The sequence below is a fragment of the Syzygium oleosum genome, unplaced genomic scaffold, assembly GCF_021117445.2.
Source record: "Syzygium oleosum isolate NSW1041296 unplaced genomic scaffold, Sole_v2.1 Sole_v2.21, whole genome shotgun sequence".
NCBI classification, from domain to species: domain Eukaryota; kingdom Viridiplantae; phylum Streptophyta; class Magnoliopsida; order Myrtales; family Myrtaceae; genus Syzygium; species Syzygium oleosum.
The window spans coordinates 5727532-5747289 of record NW_026607505.1 but is presented as its reverse complement, the minus strand read 5'-3'; the positions used below and the strand labels follow the sequence as shown (position 1 = coordinate 5747289).

The window sequence follows — 19758 nt, the reverse complement described above, 5'->3', positions numbered from 1 at the left end:
TTGTTCCCGGGCACAAATTTATCAAAATTTGTTCCCATAATCAATTTTGGAACAGAATCAAGAAGTAAAAAAAAGTAGCTTCTTATTTCCAAAATCAGTTTTGGAACAAAATCAAGAATCAAGAAATTTTTTGGCTCGTTGCTGACGACCGGCCACAGGCCAGGGTCAGCGAGGGCGAGGGCTATCCACGCTAGATCCGCTTGCGGCTTGGGCGAGGGCCGCCCTCGCCAGATCTGGCAAGGGAGGCCCTTGCCCAGGTCGCAAGCTGCCCTCGCCGGCCTTGACCTATGGCCGGTCGCCGGCGCCGGCGACTGGCCATGGCCAAGGAAGGGGAAGGGGAAGGGGAAGGGGAAGGGGAAGAAAAAAAAAATATTAAAAAATTCAAAATATTATTAATAAAAAGAAATTTTGTGCAGTTACCAAACGCATTTCTGTTCTTTTTTTATTCTAAGAATATAAATTTTGGGCAGTTACCAAATGCGTTCAAAAGCTTAGAAATTATTTCCAGGTACAGAATAAAAAAAAATCATTTCTAAGCAGAATCAACTTTTGGAAACAGAATAGTTGCCAAGCGCACCCTTAGTATAAGGTTCTAGAGGTGGCACGGGACTCATGCCATTGTGAGGTAGGGGACTCATGTCGGTGTGTAGCACTTAGTCTTTGATCAATTCGTATTGGTAATATAAGGTTTTAGAGGTGGTTCCCACAATACTCACGTCATCGTATAGAACTAAGTCATTGAGAAGCACACATCAATAATACAAGATTCTCAAGCCCTATTTAATTTCACAAATCAAGTTCATAAATCAGTTCTTATAACCTTTTGCAATTCGTTTCATAAACTATTTCTCATACCTTTCACCAGATCAAACTATTTCAAGTGATCAAAATGAATTCAAACTATTCCAAATACCATAAAGGGTAACAAACGCTCAAATAGGAGTGAGCGGTTTCAAGTTCTTTATAGGTTCCACGTGGAACCTACCCGTTTGAAACAGGTTTCTCATTTTTTGGAACTTGAAACCTACATGCATACCTTGAAACCTACTCTGTCACAGGTTCTAAAGTCAGTTCCAGAGTCTAACAGGTTTTTTTTTTCTATTCATTTTTAGTTAAACAAAAGGAAAGTGAATGCAACAACAAAATGGAAGTTTCTCATTTGTCAATAGCAACAACAAAAATGAAAGTACCTTGTCTGTCACGCTCGCGGTCGGGGATGAATCTTCTTCACCTCATCACCTGACGATTTCGATTCTGTGATCAGAGTCATCTCCTCACATCCCTCCACCTTCATTGACATGTTATCTTGATATATCAATTTCACACATACACAACAATAACAGAATATAACTAGAAGGCGTTCCTATAATTAAAGTAAGTGATAGATTAAAATCTAGATTATCGCCATACATGTTAACATATTGAGACTACTTAGATTTTGAAGATGATTCGTTAAGTTCTATCTATAAGTAGAAAAACATCAAGAGCCATCCTCATTTTTAAACATTTATTGTGGTCTTGTCACTTTTCTTAAGGTTAGGTCGTCCCCACCTCTCAGGCACCTGTTTATTGCCTCTTTATGCTTCATTTACAAATCCCATTGCGTGCTGATAATCTTGCAACGGCATCATTTGGCTGAAATTTGTTTCATGTGCATGTCACCTTGCAAGGGGATCACATGGCTGAAACTGATTTTGGGCCTTAGGTGAAAATTCGAGTTGAGTCTTTAAAAGCAATTTTGGAAAAACCGAGTAACAGTACAAGATTTTCTCATTGGAGTTTTGCAGCGGCCAAGTTCACGTGGAGAAGCTAAGGCTAGTTGGACGGGATATATTACTGCAAGGATGACCAAGAAGCTTTAGAATGGGGAATTGATGAATTCTCATTCTTCTTGGAGATTGACACCCTTAGGAGCAAAGAAAAGGCCATGTGCAGACCTTTAAAAGGAAGACCATTGACTTGTTTCATGCACAAAGCGCTCGGAGAAGCATGCAAGGCAATGCACACATTACATTTCTCGGTTACCCTGGTTCGGTGGGAACCGGACCGGGGGCATTGGAACCTAGAACCGGACCGGTTCCCACGGGTCCAGTTCCCCGATTCTCGATTCTACCCAAGAACCATGCTTACCCCTACGCCTGATCAAGTTTTATGCCACAAGTATGCTCTTTAATCCTTACCACATTCGAAATATGAATTTTTAAATTCAAAAAAGAGATAAATACTACTCACTAGAAAATGCCTAAACCAGACCATAAAGATTACTCGAGTCGACGAACTCGCAATGATATCAATTAACCAAGAAGCGATATCAAAATCTAGTAAAACGCTACCTCAACTAGGAATCGACTCATCTAAGCTTAATTGTTGACAAAACGTGATAATAAAATGCTCGTCCAAAGCATATATTCAAATATATCCACTACTCGGAGCTTAGGCACGAAACTTTGAATATTCTTTTCGATCAAACCGTAATTTGAAATCGACTTCCATTAAATTTGATGGCTCCAAAACGACCTGAACTATTTACATAATTATAACTTTATGACCTAACCCGATAATTATTCCCATTAGATAAACAAATGGTTCGAATCCTTACCGGATGCTACGAGACAAAGTTAATCTAGTTTAACGACATCTTCGAAGTGTATGCGCGAGAAACCCATTCTCTTTTTCCTTTCCCTTTCTTCTTCCTTTTCTCTTCTCTGTGCGTGCCCCATCATTTCCCGTCCACTTTGCTCTCCTTGTGTTGAACTGTCCATTTTTTTTTCAGTCACTATATTTGACCAAGTCAAAACAGGGCGAAATATTTCAGCGGGGGCCTTCTAAACATTCCTTCCATAAATAAAGGGAGAGCTCATTCTCCATTGCGTGCAAATTCACTCTCAAGTCACACGAAGTCCCACTACACGCCCATCAAATAAAAAGTAAAGCTCGTAGACACCACCATGGACAACAAAGAGGAGCTTCACGTAGCGATGTTCCCATGGCTCGCTTACGGCCACATCATGCCCTTCCTCGAGGTCGCCACCTTCTTAGCTCAAAAGGGTCACCGCGTCTCCTTCATCTCCACCCCCAAAAACCTCCAAAAACTCCCCACAAACCTCTCTCCTTCGATAACCCTCGTTGAGCTTCTCTTGCCTCGCATCCATGGCCTCCCCGACTCAGCCGAGTCAACCTCCGAGTTGCCGCATAACATGGTCCCTTACCTGAAGAAGGCATACGACATGCTCGAGCCAGCTGTCGCCGAGTTTCTTGCAAACTCGGACGTTGACTGGGTGATCCAAGACTTCATGTCTTTCTGGTTACCCCAAGTGGCGAGACGACTCGGTGTTAAATCGGCGTTCTTCAGCATATTCAACGCTAGCACCCTCGTCTTTGCTGGCCCGCCATCTCTTCTGATCGACAGTCAGGCCCGGGCCAAGACGGCGGAGGACTTGACGTTCGTTCCCGAGTGGATTACTTACCCCACCAAAGTCGCGTTCAGGCTTCATGAGGTGATTAAGGAAGAGGATCTCGTGGACTCTGACTCTAACATGTCGGTTTTCGAAAGGTATGGCAAGTTGGTACAGGGTTGCGAAATCGTGGCCGTGAGGACCTGTAGCGAGTTCGAGGCCGAGCCGTTGAGTCTCCTCAAGAAGCTTCACGCGAGACCTGTGTTTCCAATGGGGCTTTTGCCGCCCCAGAATAAAAGCCGCCGCGAAGGAGACGGGAGATGGAGCGAGCTAAAGCAATGGTTGGATGATAGGGAAGAGAAGTCGGTGTTCTATGTCGCCCTCGGCACCGAGGTCGCTCTGAGTCAAGAGTTCATGCACGAGTTGGCGTGTGGGATGGAAAGGTCAGGTTTGCCCTTCGTCTGGGTGGTAGGCCGAAAGGCCGGCCCGGGCATTATCCCTTCCGGGTTCGAAAGTCGGGTGTCGGGTCGAGGCTTCGTCTGGGTGGGTTGGGCTCCTCAGCTCGACATCCTGGCTCACCCGTCGGTCGGCGGGTTCCTGACGCACTGCGGGTGGAGCTCGGTCATAGAGGCACTCGGGCAGGGCCGGGCGCTGATCCTGTTTTCTGGGGGGAGCTCGGACCTAGGGCTGGTGGCGAGGCTGATGGACGAGAGGCGGGTAGGGTCGGAAGTGCCGAGGGATGCCCGAGACGGGTCGTTCACGAGCGACTTGGTAGCGGAGACGATAAGGCGGGTCATGGTGGAGCCGGAGGGAGAGGAGCTGAGGGCGAACGCGTGGGCAATGAGGGAGATATTTGGCAACGTGGAGTTGCAACTCCGGTATTTGGAGAAGTTCACTCGAGCACTTGAAAAGGGCAGAGCCTCAAGTCAATGATCTATGTCGACCTTGAATTTATGTGTGATTGTGCTTTCCTGTGTGTCATTGTACTACATTGGCATCACGCATTTTCATGGAGCGAAACCCATCTGAATCGTGATCCACAGAAACTATTGCCACTATGAATAATGCTGGGTCGTCCATCTGAGTCTACTTTTATTCGAGCAGCATATGCCTTTTTTTTCAGACTGAGCACACCGACGTTCAGCTACCATTCATTCTAGTTCGGGTGTAAAAGTAGCAGGTTCCGATCATTATGGGAGGCAAGTTGATGAAATTTGCGCCAAACTTTGCAGTGAAGATAAACAGTAAAGTATGAAGAGACAACTCGATCTCCGGACCAGGCATTCTTGAACTACTGTTCTAACGATATGTAGGCGAGTGAGTTCATTGCACCGCTATGGAGCCAACCATCATTTGTTTTTTTTGCTAGCAAACGTTGCGTAGGCTCACTCGATTGGATTAAGCCGATTGTGTTACACGATAAGTTACATGATTTGAGCAATATTTTCCTAAAACAAACTGTTTCTATTATGTAGAAATATTAGTCAATGAAAAATATTTGCATCGTCATAACAATCCATGCTTGAACATTTTCCATTAACAACGAAAGTATTTTCCGCCGACCTATCTTCTTAGGCGATGCAAAGACCGTTATTTTCCCGATCTAATCCTTCACAAATCAAATTTTTAAGATTCGCTTTGAGTCCTGTAATAAAACATGGGGTTCTATACAATATCTGCACTATTGAAGAATTGTACAAATTACTGATAAAAAAAATGATATTGTAGAGACCCTACTCGAAATTTATCTCCTTCTTCACAAAATTCACCAAAAGCATCGACTTGAGAGTGCATGAATTGGAAAAGGGAAAATGGCACAAATAGTTCATAATTGACCAAATGTGTAATGTCGTTCATGAGCTTTAAATTTATTCAAGACTGAACAATTACTAATAGTCCAGGGACCATATTGACATATAAAAAGTTCAGGGATAACATTACTTATTTAAATAAGGTTCAGGGATCATATTGAACAAATTAAAGGTTTATGGATGATATTATATATTGAGTCAAAGTTTAGAGATTATTTATGTAATTATCGCAAATTTATTATTTTCTCGGGTCGGCATTGGCCCTGGGCAGAGAGCAACTGAACTCCTTGTGTATCAGAATCATGTAATTATAGCCGGCATGAATTTCCGTTCATCCCGTCTTTAGAATTGTGATCTTTTCTTGCTATAAATGGGATTTCTAAGGAGTTTGCTTTTCACAAGTTGAATAGCTTCATCTTGGCCCCGTTTGGTTCAGCTTTGGGAAGGGGCTTTCGAGGCCGAAAGCCCCTTCCCAAAATGCTGAACCGTTTGGCAATTGCTTTTAAGATACCGAAAGCCCAAAGCTAGCATTTGGGATGCTGAAAGCCCAAAGCAGGTTGGGAGGTGCTTTGGGCTTTTCAGCATTTTCGGGATGCAACTTCCACCATTTAATGAATTTTTGTCAGTTGCCTATTTTGCCCTCAAAATTTTGTTGAAAGTCCGATTTTGCCCATTTTAAAAAACAAAACCCAGCAGTCTCTAGCATTCTGCTTCTTCGCTCTCCCATTTGCCTTTTGTCACTCTCAATTGTTGACTCACTCTCGCGCGGAACTGCTCGCCTCTCTCGCTCGCTTTGGTTGCTTCACTTTCCTTCGGACGGATCGCTCGCTTTGGTTGCTTCGCTCTTCTTCAAACGGATCGCTCGCTCGTTCGCTTTGGTGGTTCACTTCGCTCGTTCCCTCGCACAACTACAGGTTTGTCTCTCTCTCTCCCCGGTGGATGTGCTTTTGATTGATTAGATCTACGCATTTTGTGGCCATCCTTGAGGTTTTATCCTTTCTTCCCTGGTGAAATCACCATGGAATTTGTGCATTTCGTGATTTTTGTGCTTGTATAGTCTTAAATATGTTTTTAGGGTTTTCCGTTTTGTTTTGCGTAAGAGGTAATTTGAGGCAATGGATTACGGAATTTTTTCCTCTGTTCTTAAGTGGGGAACAATTGGGCTCTGGGCTCCATATGTTTTACAGAAATTTTTGCATTTTGTTGTTCCTTTGTTTTGCCTAAGAGGTAACTTGTTGCGGCATTTTGGTGCTTGTATAGTCCTTTTCATCAGTCGGTTCTTGGTGGACCAAGAACAACTTCCCTTTGACATTCCCTCTGAAGGTCGAAGAAGCCACCTCCGACTCAGCTTTTTAGCGGATGGTGGTCCTTCCTTCTGTGGTAAAAGGGGCTGGGCAGTACTCACCAGCAGTGGCCTTATCCTTCAGTAAAGCCCAATTATGATTCAGAGGGATGAGATGAAGACTACAGACATAGACATAGGCTTCTTACATTCTGCCATTTCGTGTTTTTATCTGACAATCCTATCAGGTCTAATATCATTTTGTCTTCCTAGCTCTAAAACCTTTGGCTGAACACGCAACCCAAGTCCAAAAATTGTTCTAGCTTTCTTTCATTTTTTTTCTTTTAGGATCTGGTTGTAAGATTTGACCGTTCCGTAATCCATTGTTGTTCTATTTGGAAGAAGTTGCAGAATTCCTCTATTCTAATTGCGAACTTGTTGCTACCCAAATTTTTTCCTCTGTTCTTTTTTGTTTTTTGTGAATTGATCCAGGTTTTTGTTTTCAATCTCCATGATGACTCGGCTCTCTGAACAGAGCATGGGCCTTACTCAGAACAGAGCATGCACTTGGGGGGTATATCTAGTGGATGTATAGTGGCTTGTTTCTCGCATTTCCTAGATTAGGGCAGTTATGTTGTACCACCCAGATTTTGTCTTCTATTTCTTTTGCTAATTGATCCAGGTTTTTATTATCAAAGTTCATAATGACTCGACTCTCATAACACAACATGTTGGGTTGTACTCATAATAGAGGAAATTCAATACGTGTAAATTTGTCGAAAAGTATGATTGTTTTTTTTTTTGTGATTTACAGTTGCATTCATTACAGTTGGATTCATAGCGGGAGTAATCCTTTGAGTATGAATAACACAGCATGTTGCCTTTTTTTTGTTCAATTGGTTATGTTATTCACTAATTATGTTCAATTGGTTATGTAACGAACATATGTGAGTTGATTGGTTATCTGTGTGTTAAGAAATGCATGTCTTCATTCGAATTTGTTCATGGTTAATCTTGTTTGTTTTTGCTTCCCAAATTTGTTCATGTTACTATACTAGTAGATGGCAAGTTCATCGAAGGAAAAGGCATTTTGGAGCTCGGAAGATGTAGAAACCTTTTGTAAGTTGTGCATTGAACAAATTAAAAGAGGCAATCGTCCTGCAAGCAACAAAAGAGATGGATGGGCAGTCATAATTAGCAAGTTTGAGGAGCTAACAGGAAAAAAGTATGATAAGAATAAAATGAAGAGTAAGTGGGATAATCTCAAGGAAGAATGGAAAAGATGGAGGTCATTGCTTTATAATGAAACAGGACTAGGTTGGGATTCAAGGAAGAAAACCATTGATGCGAGTGACGAATGGTGGGAGAGTAAAATTCAGGTTTTCATCACTTCTTTTTTTAACTTTTGTGCTGGATCATCTTCAAGGATACAACTTACACAAATGCTTTATGATAACAGGTCAATCCAAAGTTTAAGGCTTTTAGGATGAAAGGCATACATCCTGATCTTGGAGAGAAGTTAGATATGATGTTTAGAGATACAGTTGCTACTGGAGGAGTCACGTGAAATCCTGGGCAAGGCTTATGTATTAATAATGATGTTGAGGTCACACAACCTGGTATCGATGATGTTGCAGGATCTACTGATGAAAATTTGGAGGGTCATGTAGATGAAACCATTGGTGAACCAATTGGAGCTCAAAGCCGGAAAAGAGCCGCTCAAACTTCAACAAGGCAAGCTCGAGGAAAAAAAGATAAGAAATTGAGCACAAGAGAAGAGCTTGGGACGCAAATTAACAGGCTAGTTGCAGCTGTTGAAAGTAGGAGCAATGCCACTGCCACATCTCAAGCAACCACCAATGTAGTCGGTCCTTACAAGGACCTCATAGATATATTGGATACCATACCTGAGATTGTGGAAGACGAAATGTTGTACTATTTTGCAATCTCTCATTTGAAGGAAAAGATAGACAATAGACAGGTTTTTATGAGCTTAAAGGATGATGCAAAAAAAGTCAAGTATCTCAAGTATGAGTTTGGAAAAGAGTCACGTCTTCATAGATAGGATGTTAGCATCTTATTGTTTTCATGTTTGAAGGGAGTCATGCTACTTTTATTCCTGTTTGAAGAGAGTGATGTTGCTTTGTTTCTGTTGATGAATCTTTATTTGCATTCCTGTGAACCCAATTTCTATTAATGTTTTAATGTAAGAATTGTTTCCAGTTGGTGTTCTCTTTATGTGATTAAGTTTGCATATATATGATGGTTATTACATTGTTTGATGATCAAGCTTATTCATTATTTCTCTTACAACCTTTATATTTTGTTATTTGAAACAGTTATGGATGATTCACATGCAAGGGAAAATCGTGAACAAGAGGAAAATGACTATTGGGATCTTGTGTCAATCACAGGAGTTGCAATTTTTTATCAAGCAACATACCTTTGCAGACAACCTTGCATGACCTCAACTTATACAGGTTATGCATGGTTAAAAGAGTTGATGGGCGAAGATGCGAATCCTATAAGGTGCTATAATATGTTTAGAATGCATAAGGTTGTATTTAATAATTTAACCCGTGACTTAGTAGCATGCTATGGTCTTGAAGGGTCTAGAAATACTGATGTTGCAGAAATGGTTGGTATGTTTCTTCATATTTTGGGACACGGTATAGGCAACATGTTAGCACAAGAGCGCTTTCAGCGCTCCGGGGAAACCATAAGTAGGTACTTTAGCTTAGTTTTAGATAAAGTATGTGATATGGGAAAAGATTTGATTCAGCCAATCGATCGAGAATATAGGGAAGTTCCCGAGAAAATCAAGAAAGATCGACGATTTTTTCCATATTTTAAGGATTGCATTGGAGCTATTGATGGTACACATATCCCAGCGATGGTACCTACGTACGATCAAATTCGTTTTATTGGTCGAAAAGGAATGACGACTCAAAATGTGATAGCCATATGTAATTTTAATATGGAATTTGTCTATGTATGGGCCGGTTGGGAGGGACAAGCTCATGATACACGTATCTTCTATGAAGCCATTGGAAGACCTGATACACATTTTCCCCATCCTCCTCCAGATTCGTTATTTAATGGTTTAGTTACATCCATATATCTATGTGGCATATGTTGATTAGATTTACAATATATTGGTGTAGGTAAATATTACTTGGTAGATGCTGGATATCCAAATCATATGGGTTATTTGGGGCCATATAAAGAAGTTAGATATCATTTACCAGAATTTCGAGAAGGTTCTTCGCCTACGGGTTATCGAGAAGTATTCAATCGTGCCCATTCCTCACTACGCTCAACAATTGAGCGAGCCTTTGGAGTATTAAAACAGAAGTGGGGAATTCTAACTCGTATGCCCAGTTATCCATATGAAAAGCAAGTGCAAATTGTTGTGGCGACAATGACTTTGCACAATTATATACGAAGAAATGCCGTGACTGATATGGATTTTGAACAAGCAGAATTAGATCCCGATTATGGATATTCAGTTGACGATGATGATTCAAGTGAGGGGGTTAGTGCTTCAAATAATAATGCATTTTCCGACATGACACGTTTACGTGATGAAATAGCCATGAGCTTACAAAGTCGTTGAGGAGGTTTGTAATATTAAGGATAGCGTGCTTCTTTTTTGCGGACATATGTGATCATATTTATTATTGTGAAATGACAACCTCTCAAGAATGTTAGATATCATCCTCTTAAGAATTGGCAACAACTTGCTAAACTACCTCCTTGGTGAAGGGATACCAGTAGCGCATGCCAAGAAAATCATTTGCAGACATGTTCTTTGCTTCCAAAGCCCCTTTGAGTTACAGAAAAAGTGCGACATAACATTCACACTAGCTATGTAAACTAAAGATATCATTTTAATGCAATATATATAGAAAGAAGAAAGTAGATAACATCTTTGAAATAGATATTAGGCACATAAAAAGACTGAAAAATGTCAAGCCCAACTCAAAGTTACGGTCATTGTTTCTTTTTTTCAATTTTAAAAATATTAAAATTAAAAATTTAATTTGGTCACACCAAAGAGCTTTCTAAATTTATGTTTACCAAACAGTCTAGCATTTCCCCAAAGCACTTTTCAGTTACATTTTACCAAACAGTCTTGCATTTTCCCAAAGTCCTTTAGTCCAAAGGTATTTGCATTCCCCCAATGGCATTCGCCAAATGCCGAACCAAACGGGGCCCTTGTCCAAGTGAACTTTTTTTTCCGTTTTAATCCAACACATCAAGAGTTAAAAATAAGGGTAAAAATCATCAAAAATCTTAACCATGTCAGTCTTGAATAAAGCCTGAAGCGATCATGACAGTTTCAAATAAGGATCTGACCTCGTCAGCCGGTTAAATATTCTAGCTGGTCAAGAGAATTTTCGTTCAAAAACAATTTTAAATTCGGCCGATCGGTGTCCATGTCATTGTCGGCCAGCCAAAATTGGCCGGATGGACTGAATTTACATAGCTGAATTGTCAAAATTGAGATATTTATGATTGAATTGGCAAAAATGCAATAAATTTTGGACTTTTTTGACAATTTTCCCCGTAATGATGTGAAGTGCATACTACATAATTCTTAACAGCGAATGATAAACTAAGCAGTGAATGAACTTAGGAAGTTAGGATACGTGATCCTACGGCTATCTATCCTTTCGTAGTAAAATTATAAATAACTTTACTTCCAATACTCAAGTTATCATAAACGCTGATCTGGCAAATAATAAGTTATCATGAACGCTGATCAGGCAAATAATGAACTCTTAATAGTGAGAAATAATCACTCGATACTATACTTCAAGGAAAACTAAATCTTAGGCTTTATTTCAGTGTATAAGGAACCTTCACTTTGATGTTGGCATGCAAAAGCAAGCGGGAAAATTTTCCAAAAAGTCATAAACTTATTGTACTAAGACCAATTCAGTCATAACCTTTCAATTGTAAAAATTTAGTCCTAAACCTTTTGACCATTTGCCAATTTAGCCCTAAACTTTCTAGTTGTGCCAATTTAATTCTAAACCTTTTGATGATTTGTCAATTTTAGTCATAAACCTTTAGACGATTTGCCAATATAATTCTTCCGATTAAATTGACACAATTAAAAGGTTTATGACTCAATTGACAAATTTTCAAAAGGTTGAGGACTACTTTGGCACAATTGAAAAGTTTAGGACTGAATAGGCCGTCGGATAATAAGTTTAAGACTTTTTAGACAATTATCTAAAAGGAAGCGCCGTTCGTTTGGGCCTTATCGTTCCTAATTGGCCCGTCATTTATTAAGCCCAAATCACAGGCCCGTTTCGTACTTCCTGGCCCATTTTCACACAGCAGCTTCTTCAACTACTAAGGTCAAATCGGTCTTTCAATGTCCTCTCTCCCTCCCTCCCTCCCTCCTTCCCTCTATCTCTCCCTCTCTTTCTCTCCACAGCGAAACGAGCCCGCCTATTGGTGCGAAATGAGCACCCCCGGTGGTGGCGACCGTCGCGCTCCGCCGGCGATGACTGCGGTGGCGGTGGCGGTGAAAGGCGACTTGAGCGGCTTCGAAGGAGGAAGAGGAAGCCGCCGCGCCGTCCGTTGGGCCGTCGACAATCTCGTGCCTAGAGCCGATCGGTTCGTCTTGGTCCACGTGATGCCGAGAGTCACTGCAATCCCCACTCCAAGTACGTTTCCGCGACCGCGCGCATCGCGTTCATACGCGCCTTATGTTGTTTTGGCTGCAATTCTTATAGCCGTAGACTCTTGCGATGTTGATCGACCGAGTCAACGCGCGATCACTTCGATTCCATGCTGTGTTCCTCGCAGGCGGAGATCGTATACCGGTGGCGGAATTGGACGAGAATGTGGTGGCGATGTACGTGGAGGAAACGAAAGTGAAGTATGAGCAGGTGTTTGTTCCGTTTAAGAAGCTGTGCAAACCTTGGAAGGTGAGTTGTGCTTGGCTCAGCTCGTGTTCTGTTTTGGTTAGGATTAGAAATTAACGTTGAATGGAGAATGACCTGAGCTCTAATTGTGGGAATGATGTACTGAGCTCAGTCGATGTTATCTGAGAAACCGACAGTTGTAAGTTTTATTGGAAAATTTAGGATGTCTGCTTTCACAAATCTGAACTGAATTTAGAATTGAGATAAGCTGTTTAAGATAGTCTGAGAAATTGAGGAAATAGAATAAGAAAGTATGACTATAGTGATACCATGGAATTTCGCGAAGATCGCTGAAGGCGGCAAATTTTTTAAAATTCGATGTTATGCATTTGGTAGGTGGAAACTTTGGTGCTAGAAGATGACGATCCTGCGGCTGCACTCCTTCGATATGTGTCAAACTTGGGAATAAATAATCTAGTTCTGGGTTCCTGCTCATCGAATACTTTTGTAAGGTACCACAAGTGCTTATTTGGTAGGAAAGATGATCTCTATTCTTACAGTTTCCATAGAAAAAAAAAATTATGGTGTTTATGGATGTTGGACTTAATCAGAGTGTGTCATTGCCAAACATGCATTTATGGAACTATTTATTTCCATATTTTCGAGGAAGTAGATAAATCGGAGTCAAGCAACTCTTAACACCATTTTGTTCGAGTTTTTTTTTATCTATCCACATGGTATTATCTCATCAGATTGAGACTTATCTCAGAAGCCTATAGAGCTGTTTGCTCTAAGCTTGGACTTGTGTTTGGGTGCATGCGAGGCACGCTGTAAGCATGTAATTCGTTCATGTGAAATTTATTGTAATTTATTGCTGAACTTATTTTCCCATGTCTTCTCACCTTTTCATCCTTAGGTTAAATCTGCTCTCACTTTTATGGTTAAGTCCTAAAAATATGTTCATCTTGCTAGGAAACTGAAGGGAGCAGCAGTGCCTGCAACTGTCCTTACATGTGCTCCTGAAGCTTGTGACGTTTATGTTATATCTAGAAACAACATTGTCAACAAATCAGGTAGTTTATTCCTATATGATTTGTCTACTCGTTTACCAGAGAAACTGCTGTGGAAAGATAATCCGATCTTCCCTCCTACAGATAAAGGATCTAGTCATGGTATGTTGACTCAAACAAACCACGAAGATGTTTTTGATGGATCTAGTAACCCAATATCCTGTACCAATTCTTTGTGCGGAGAATCTGACTTCAATGATAGCATCAGAGGATCTCCACCATCAGAGCCTAGCTTTATGACTGCACTAGCTTCAGGTCATACATATTATTCCAACAGTGCTAATGAAGATCAAGAGGGTAGACATTTGTATATAGGAGATGCACATGAAATACATTTTGTCGATCGAAGCGCATTGATGGCTTCTAGACCAACAGAGCAGGTGGCCTTTTAAGTATTTCCAACCCTGAAAATCTTACTATTTAAGGTTTATTTTCTAGAGTAATGGTTCATGTGCAGTGTTCATTCTGCAGTCAGATGTGCAGGCCGAAATAGAGAAGCTGCGGCAGGAGTTGGAAGACACAATTTCTATGTATGAACGGACTTGTGAAGAGCTGGTCCATGCCCAAAACAAGGTTTTTGTCAATCATTTAATAGAATTAAAACCTTATGAGTAGTTTCATTAGTTTAGCTGGACTTGTTCCATGCAAACATTTGAAAACATGAAACTGCGAAACAAATGATAAAGATCTTGCATTTAAATTTTGCTATTGTCCCAGTCAACTTCAAGTTATTATCAAAATCAGAATGATTGACAGGATTCTTGGGATGCTTGTCTGTTGATTGTAAATCGCAAGTTTCTTGAGAACCAGAATTAGGAGCAAATGACATGGCCTTCAAGGACCTGGCACGAAGTCGAAGAAATCATCTGATCTTGGAAATGTGGAAGATCTCTCGTTCCCCTTGATTTTTTGACAATTTCTCGTGACCAAATTCTCAGGTTCAAGTACTTTCTTCTGAATGTGGGGAAGAAGCTCGAAGAGTGAATTCTGCGTTACAGAGAGAAGAAACTTTGAGGCAAATTGCTGCTGAAGAGAGAGCTAAATATGTGGAAGCTCTAAAGGAGGTTGACGAGGCAAAGAATTTGCTAGCTAAAGAGGGGTATGAAAGGAAGATTGCTGAACTGAATGCCCTCAAAGAGTCCTTAGAGAAGCAGAAAGTTATTGATATGCTCCTCTCAAGTGATAAGAGGTATAGAAGGTACACCAGGGATGAACTAGAGATAGCGACAAATTCCTTCTCTGAAACCAACGTGATTGGTGAAGGAGCATATGGGAAAGTCTACAAATGCAATTTGGATCACACTCCTGTGGCTGTTAAGGTTCTGCGATCAGATGAATGTGAGAGGAAAGAGGAATTCCTGAGAGAGGTGTCCCTTTAACCTGACCCTTCCTCTGTCGCATCTTGGTGCTTGACTGTAGTTTCATTTCGTGCAAGATTTCTGTTGAGTGATTCGTCTGCTAATTCATCCATATTTAGGTCAATATCATACATTTCGTCTGAAAATTTACTTCATCTGTGAAGCAACATAGCTTTTCTAGCCTCTACTGGGGACTTCTTACTTCTTAGGACTTCTCTGTTACTACTTATGGAATTGCATCGTACATCTCTTCTATAAGGATTTTCCGACAGCTAGGGTCAATATAATCATCTATTCCTCTGCTAGTACTTTTGTCTCTAGTAGAACAAAGGTTATGGACTAATTTTTTTATGTTTAGATGCTATCTTCTTCACTGAATTATTCCACTTTGTGGAGCTTCAAGTGAATTTGATCATTGTCAGTGACTGCTGCTGTTTTCCCCGTCCTTTGCAGGTCGAGGTTCTTAGCAAACTTCGGCATCCTCATCTGGTGCTGCTACTCGGAGCCTGCCCGGAGAGTCGTAGTCTGGTTTATGAATACATGGAAAATGGAAGCTTGGAGGAGTATATCTACAGGCAGAATGGCAAGCCATCTCTTCCATGGTTTGTTCGGTTCCAGATAACTTTTGAAGTTGCTTGTGGACTTGCATTCCTTCACAACTCGAAACCTGTCCCCATTGTACACAGGGATTTAAAACCTGGAAATATCCTTTTGGGCAGAAATTACGTGAGCAAGATCGGGGATGTTGGATTGGCCAAACTTATTTCTGATGTAGTTCCTGATAACATTACGGAATATAGGGACTCTGTGTTGGCAGGTACAATATACTACATGGATCCAGAATACCAAAGAACAGGAACTGTTCGACCCAAATCGGATTTGTATGCTTTTGGAATTATTATTCTTCAATTGCTGATGGGTCGTCACCCAAATGGGCTTCTATCCAAAGCTGAGGAGGCCATGGAAAGGGGCTCCTTTGCAAGCATTCTGGACAATACCGTTAAAGATTGGCCAGTTGCTGAAACAGAGGAATTGGCTCAAATTGCTCTCAACTGTTCGAAACTTAGGTGCAGGGATAGACCAGATCTTGAGAATGAAGTCTTACCGGTTCTTAAGAAGCTGGCTGATTTTGCAAATGCTAATGCTAGAGTTGAAAGAGAGAACGCATGTGCTCCAAGCCACTACTTTTGTCCAATCCTTCAGGTGATGATTTCCCTCTACACTTGTAGATAATCCTTTTTCTTTCTTCTTCCTTTTCTCCTTTCATAACGCAAGCAGGCCTTTTCATTTTAATCACTTGTCCCGATATCAACTACACCTGGTTTTGTGCATATCTTGCAGGAGGTGATGCAGGATCCATATATTGCTGCTGATGGTTTCACATACGAGCACAGAGCAATAAATGCATGGCTTGAAAAGCACAGGGTATCCCCAGTAACCAGGAAGAAGCTCCAGCATACGGTTCTCGTACCCAACCACACTCTACGCTCCGCCATACACGACTGGAGATCCCGGGTGACTTTCGAAGGGAATCACGATTGATCTGTTGTAGCTTTCTGTAACCTGTTCGCTTTTATATTCTGTATATAAAGACTGTAAATAGTTCTATAGCACGCTGTTCTCTGGAAGAATAGGACCATCATTCGTCCCTGTTTTCTCCTATAGAAATGCCTGAACAATGAGAAATATTGTCTATAGTCATATAATGAGGATGCCACTTGTTTCTTTACCGTGTGAAATCACTCCCCCCTTTCATTTAGCCATTTCCAGGCATATTCAGGGATCTGGTCACTATTGCCTTGGCCAAGTCTCATCGTGTCCGGATTGATTAACTTCTGTATCAAGCTAATTCTTTTCAGTAAAATCTGTCTTTGTGGTTCAAAAAGAGCTCGAGGGATGCCAGACATCGTGAAGTGGGGAATGACATCCAATTCGTCCAGATCATTAAGTCGCCGCCCCACCATCGAGAATTACATCAACTTCACCAAAACAGATGATGAGCAGGTGTCCGGGGCGCGCGAATGAAGAGATCCTCTCATGTACGTATAAATTTCCCCCTTACTTTTCCTAATCCTGTTGTCTTACGAAGAGAGTTGGTATCAGTGCCTTGGCTCAAACATGAACTATCAGAGAATCTGAACTCGGTTGCAATTACGTACCAGATCAATACATGGCGGACCAACAACTGTGGCTCAGGAAAGTGACGTGAAAAAAGGAAAAAAAAATCAGCTTAGCGAACACTATTGTTATAAACTTTTGCTTTTACCGATGTCCAATGGTGGATTCTTAAACGACCAAAAGTATCTCTGGCTGCTTCAACTCCTTCTGATACTTTTGGAAAGAATATATATAAAAACATTTTTGGGGGGCCAATTATTGGGGAGAAAAAGAAGAGAAATCACGCTAGAAAACAGGTGTGGAGTGTCCATTGCCAGCATGTCATCCACGATTTTCACGACACGGGTGATTTTCCAAATTCCGGAATGATTGAAAGCAATGCAAATGCTACAGATTGAGGGTCATTATCGAAGGTGTTGACAGTGACTTTGACAATGCATGTGCTAGTGTTGAAGTAATTGGTAATTTAGTGCTGGGTAAATGGGTCGGCGATCGGATAGATATAGAAACTAAACATAATGCAATCATTCAATTGATTCCAGACAAGATTTTCTCCTGAAATTGCATGGAAGCTCATTTCATATGAATAAAGCATCTATCAGATAGGTACACGAAATTCATCAGAAGACGGTCTTTCGAAGCTTTCGATCATACCTTCACCCATCAGCCATGTTTTCGATCCGAATTGCCTCGTTCATCATCCGAAACTCGTCGATTTTTGCTTCAGCTCATCGCTACTCATCGACTGGTCACGCGATCCGTCGCTCTCGGGGCCCTTCGGTCAACTTTCCGCTGTGTAAAGGGGAAAAGATAGGGGACTCTTTTGGACCCTTGCTTTTTAGCGGTGACGCGATCAGTGTCATAAAGCCAGGAGAAAGCAGGGGAATTTAGACGTCGGCAGTGACGTGGGCCGCGACAGCGACGCCCGCTAGACACCAAATCCCGATGTCAAAAGGGGATTTGGGACGATGCCGGTGTGATGCACATTGACAACGTAAGTCGCTGATTCCCTTTTGTACGGCGTTTCGTTCGCACCTGTCCGTTCCCACCACCACCACCACCACCTCCACCACCACCACCTGTCTCTAAATCGATCGATTTGATCGCTCTTTCTTCTGCTGTCGCTCCTGATTTGGCCCGCCTTGCCTAATTTTTCTTTTTGGAATAAACCCATTGAAAATTCTAAAATTTGTTACGAGATTATAATTGAGTATTAAAAATTCGAAGAGTATAATTAAATCATAAAACTTATCACGAAATGTAATTCACTCTTAAAACTTTCGAAAAGTGCAATCGAATCATACAATTTATCAAATTTGTCAAATCAAGTCCTTCTATTATTTGCACTTTTTAGAAATTTTATGAATCGATTACACTTTCTTCTCAAGTTTTAGAACTTAATTGTACTTTTTAAGGTTATCGATTGGACTTTCGCGACGAGATATGAAAATGATCTACAAATGCCGGTTGTTCAACTTCAAGAAAAATTGACCCAAAAAAAAAACTTCAAGAAACTATTTATTACGTTCTCTACGGAATTGATTATAAAAAAAAACATTGGAGTTAAGAAAACATACGTATATTTAGATCTACATGTCAATATCCATATGTTGGTAAATTTCAAGTGCTCAATGTCAAATTAAATTCAAAATTCCAAGTTTCTAAATTTCTATCCTTTTTTTCCTTGAGAATATCAAGGGGTTCTAAAGCTAAGAGCCAAGTGGCAAGCATTCATATAAAAACTACTAACTCAGAAGGGAAAAAGAACCAAATAAAATTGCGTTTCTTTTGCGAAAAATTAATATCTTGAAAAAAATATTCCCAAAAAATTATTGCTTCTAATTAGTCGATGAAAATATTTCATTGTTGATACCAATTTATGTCCAGTCATTTTCGCGAATGATAAAAATATTTTTCGTTCGCTCATTTTTGTAAACGATACGAATAATTATATTCAAAAAAAACAATTTTCAAATTATTCACCGGCGAAACAAACGCGACGCATCCCGAAAAGCTCGGAATGAAGTCGATTTTTTTTTCCACATCCGTCACTTACTCTGCCAATCCCTTGCACCAGCATGGGAAAAAAAAACAATTAATTTAGAAAATAAAACGGGTCGTGGATGAAAAAAGGGGCACACCCACTGGCGTTGCTTGGGGAAGAATTATCGACCAAAATAAAATAAAAAGAAAGAACATATGCTTTCTGCAATCAGCGGGAAGCTTCATCAATTCCCACTACTGTACATAAGTATTCCTCTCGATTCTCTTACATCATCCCAATCAGCCAACCGTCGCTCAGCACACAGAAGAGAAAAAAGAAGGAGACGAGTGGTCGGCGAGTCAAGACTGGGGGAGAGAGAAAGACGAAGAATCCGGATGGAATAGGATAAACATATGCAAGAGGATAACTTCGGTTTGAGTCATGTTCCCACCTTTCTCTGTCCCTTCCAACCGATGGATTTTCTCTTCCGTTTTTTTTTTTATGTTCTTTTGCGCGAAGCTTCTGCTGTTTTTTCCCTTTCTTCTCACGTGCCGACGTCATCAGAGCCATCAGCATTTTTTTGGATCCATCCATCGATGATGGGGTCTTTGTCCTAGGGTTCGGTTCGTCTATTATGCCCGAAGATGTTGCCGTGCCGTTTCAACTAGAAAAGAGTTTGAATTTCGGGTAGAGCTTTTTGAGAAAAACGAAACGGGATGCCATGGTTTTTAAAGTCTCTGTTTCGTGCGAATTTTACGGTGCTTGTGTGGTCGATGATCTGATTAGTCATGTTGCGGAAACAAGCGATCGAGTGTGAGCACGATAAAAAAGAACCGGGAAATGAATTGGATATCGAAT

At 40.9% G+C, this 19758-nt stretch overlaps 3 protein-coding genes and 1 pseudogene across 5 annotated transcripts; all 4 read left to right on the top strand.

Annotated features, from left to right (window-relative positions):
* The first annotated feature begins 2882 nt into the window (after positions 1 to 2882).
* LOC115671297 (UDP-glycosyltransferase 91C1-like) lies at positions 2883 to 4460 on the top strand. Its single transcript, XM_030592830.2, has one exon. The coding sequence runs from the start codon at positions 2949 to 2951 to the stop codon at positions 4326 to 4328; it is 1380 nt and encodes a 459-aa protein (XP_030448690.1). The 5' UTR covers positions 2883 to 2948; the 3' UTR covers positions 4329 to 4460.
* A 1588-nt stretch (positions 4461 to 6048) lies between these two features.
* Positions 6049 to 9730, top strand: LOC115671314 (uncharacterized). The gene is made up of 2 exons (XM_056320756.1): positions 6049 to 6120; positions 8828 to 9730. The coding sequence occupies exon 2, from the start codon at positions 8830 to 8832 to the stop codon at positions 9625 to 9627; it is 798 nt and encodes a 265-aa protein (XP_056176731.1). The 5' UTR covers positions 6049 to 6120; positions 8828 to 8829; the 3' UTR covers positions 9628 to 9730.
* Positions 7435 to 8670, top strand: LOC115666891 (L10-interacting MYB domain-containing protein-like; annotated as a pseudogene).
* Positions 9731 to 11885: 2155 nt separating the features above from the next.
* On the top strand, positions 11886 to 16529 carry LOC115671182 (U-box domain-containing protein 34-like). Of its 3 annotated transcripts, none has more exons than XM_030592664.2 (9): positions 11886 to 12169; positions 12312 to 12433; positions 12767 to 12882; positions 13343 to 13443; positions 13525 to 13820; positions 13924 to 14013; positions 14379 to 14807; positions 15252 to 16001; positions 16140 to 16529. In XM_030592664.2, exons 1-9 carry the CDS (start codon positions 11965 to 11967, stop codon positions 16338 to 16340), a joined length of 2310 nt encoding a protein of 769 aa, XP_030448524.1. In that variant the 5' UTR covers positions 11886 to 11964; the 3' UTR covers positions 16341 to 16529. The 3 variants fall into 3 exon arrangements, with proteins under 3 accessions (XP_030448524.1, XP_030448523.1, XP_030448525.1); XM_030592663.2 differs by having other exon boundaries at positions 13912 to 14013; XM_030592665.2 differs by lacking the exon at positions 12767 to 12882 and having other exon boundaries at positions 12028 to 12169; positions 13912 to 14013.
* Positions 16530 to 19758: the final 3229 nt, after the last annotated feature.

Coding starts and splice junctions, on each gene's coding strand:
- LOC115671314 (XM_056320756.1), top strand. CDS start 8,830: ATGGATGATTCACATGCAAGGGAAAATCGTGAACAAGAGGAAAATGAC.
- LOC115671297 (XM_030592830.2), top strand. CDS start 2,949: ATGGACAACAAAGAGGAGCTTCACGTAGCGATGTTCCCATGGCTCGCT.
- LOC115671182 (XM_030592663.2), top strand. CDS start 11,965: ATGAGCACCCCCGGTGGTGGCGACCGTCGCGCTCCGCCGGCGATGACT. Junction 12,170..12,311: donor CACTGCAATCCCCACTCCAA/GTACGTTTCCGC, acceptor TGTTCCTCGCAG/GCGGAGATCGTATACCGGTG. Junction 13,444..13,524: donor CAACATTGTCAACAAATCAG/GTAGTTTATTCC, acceptor TCCCTCCTACAG/ATAAAGGATCTAGTCATGGT.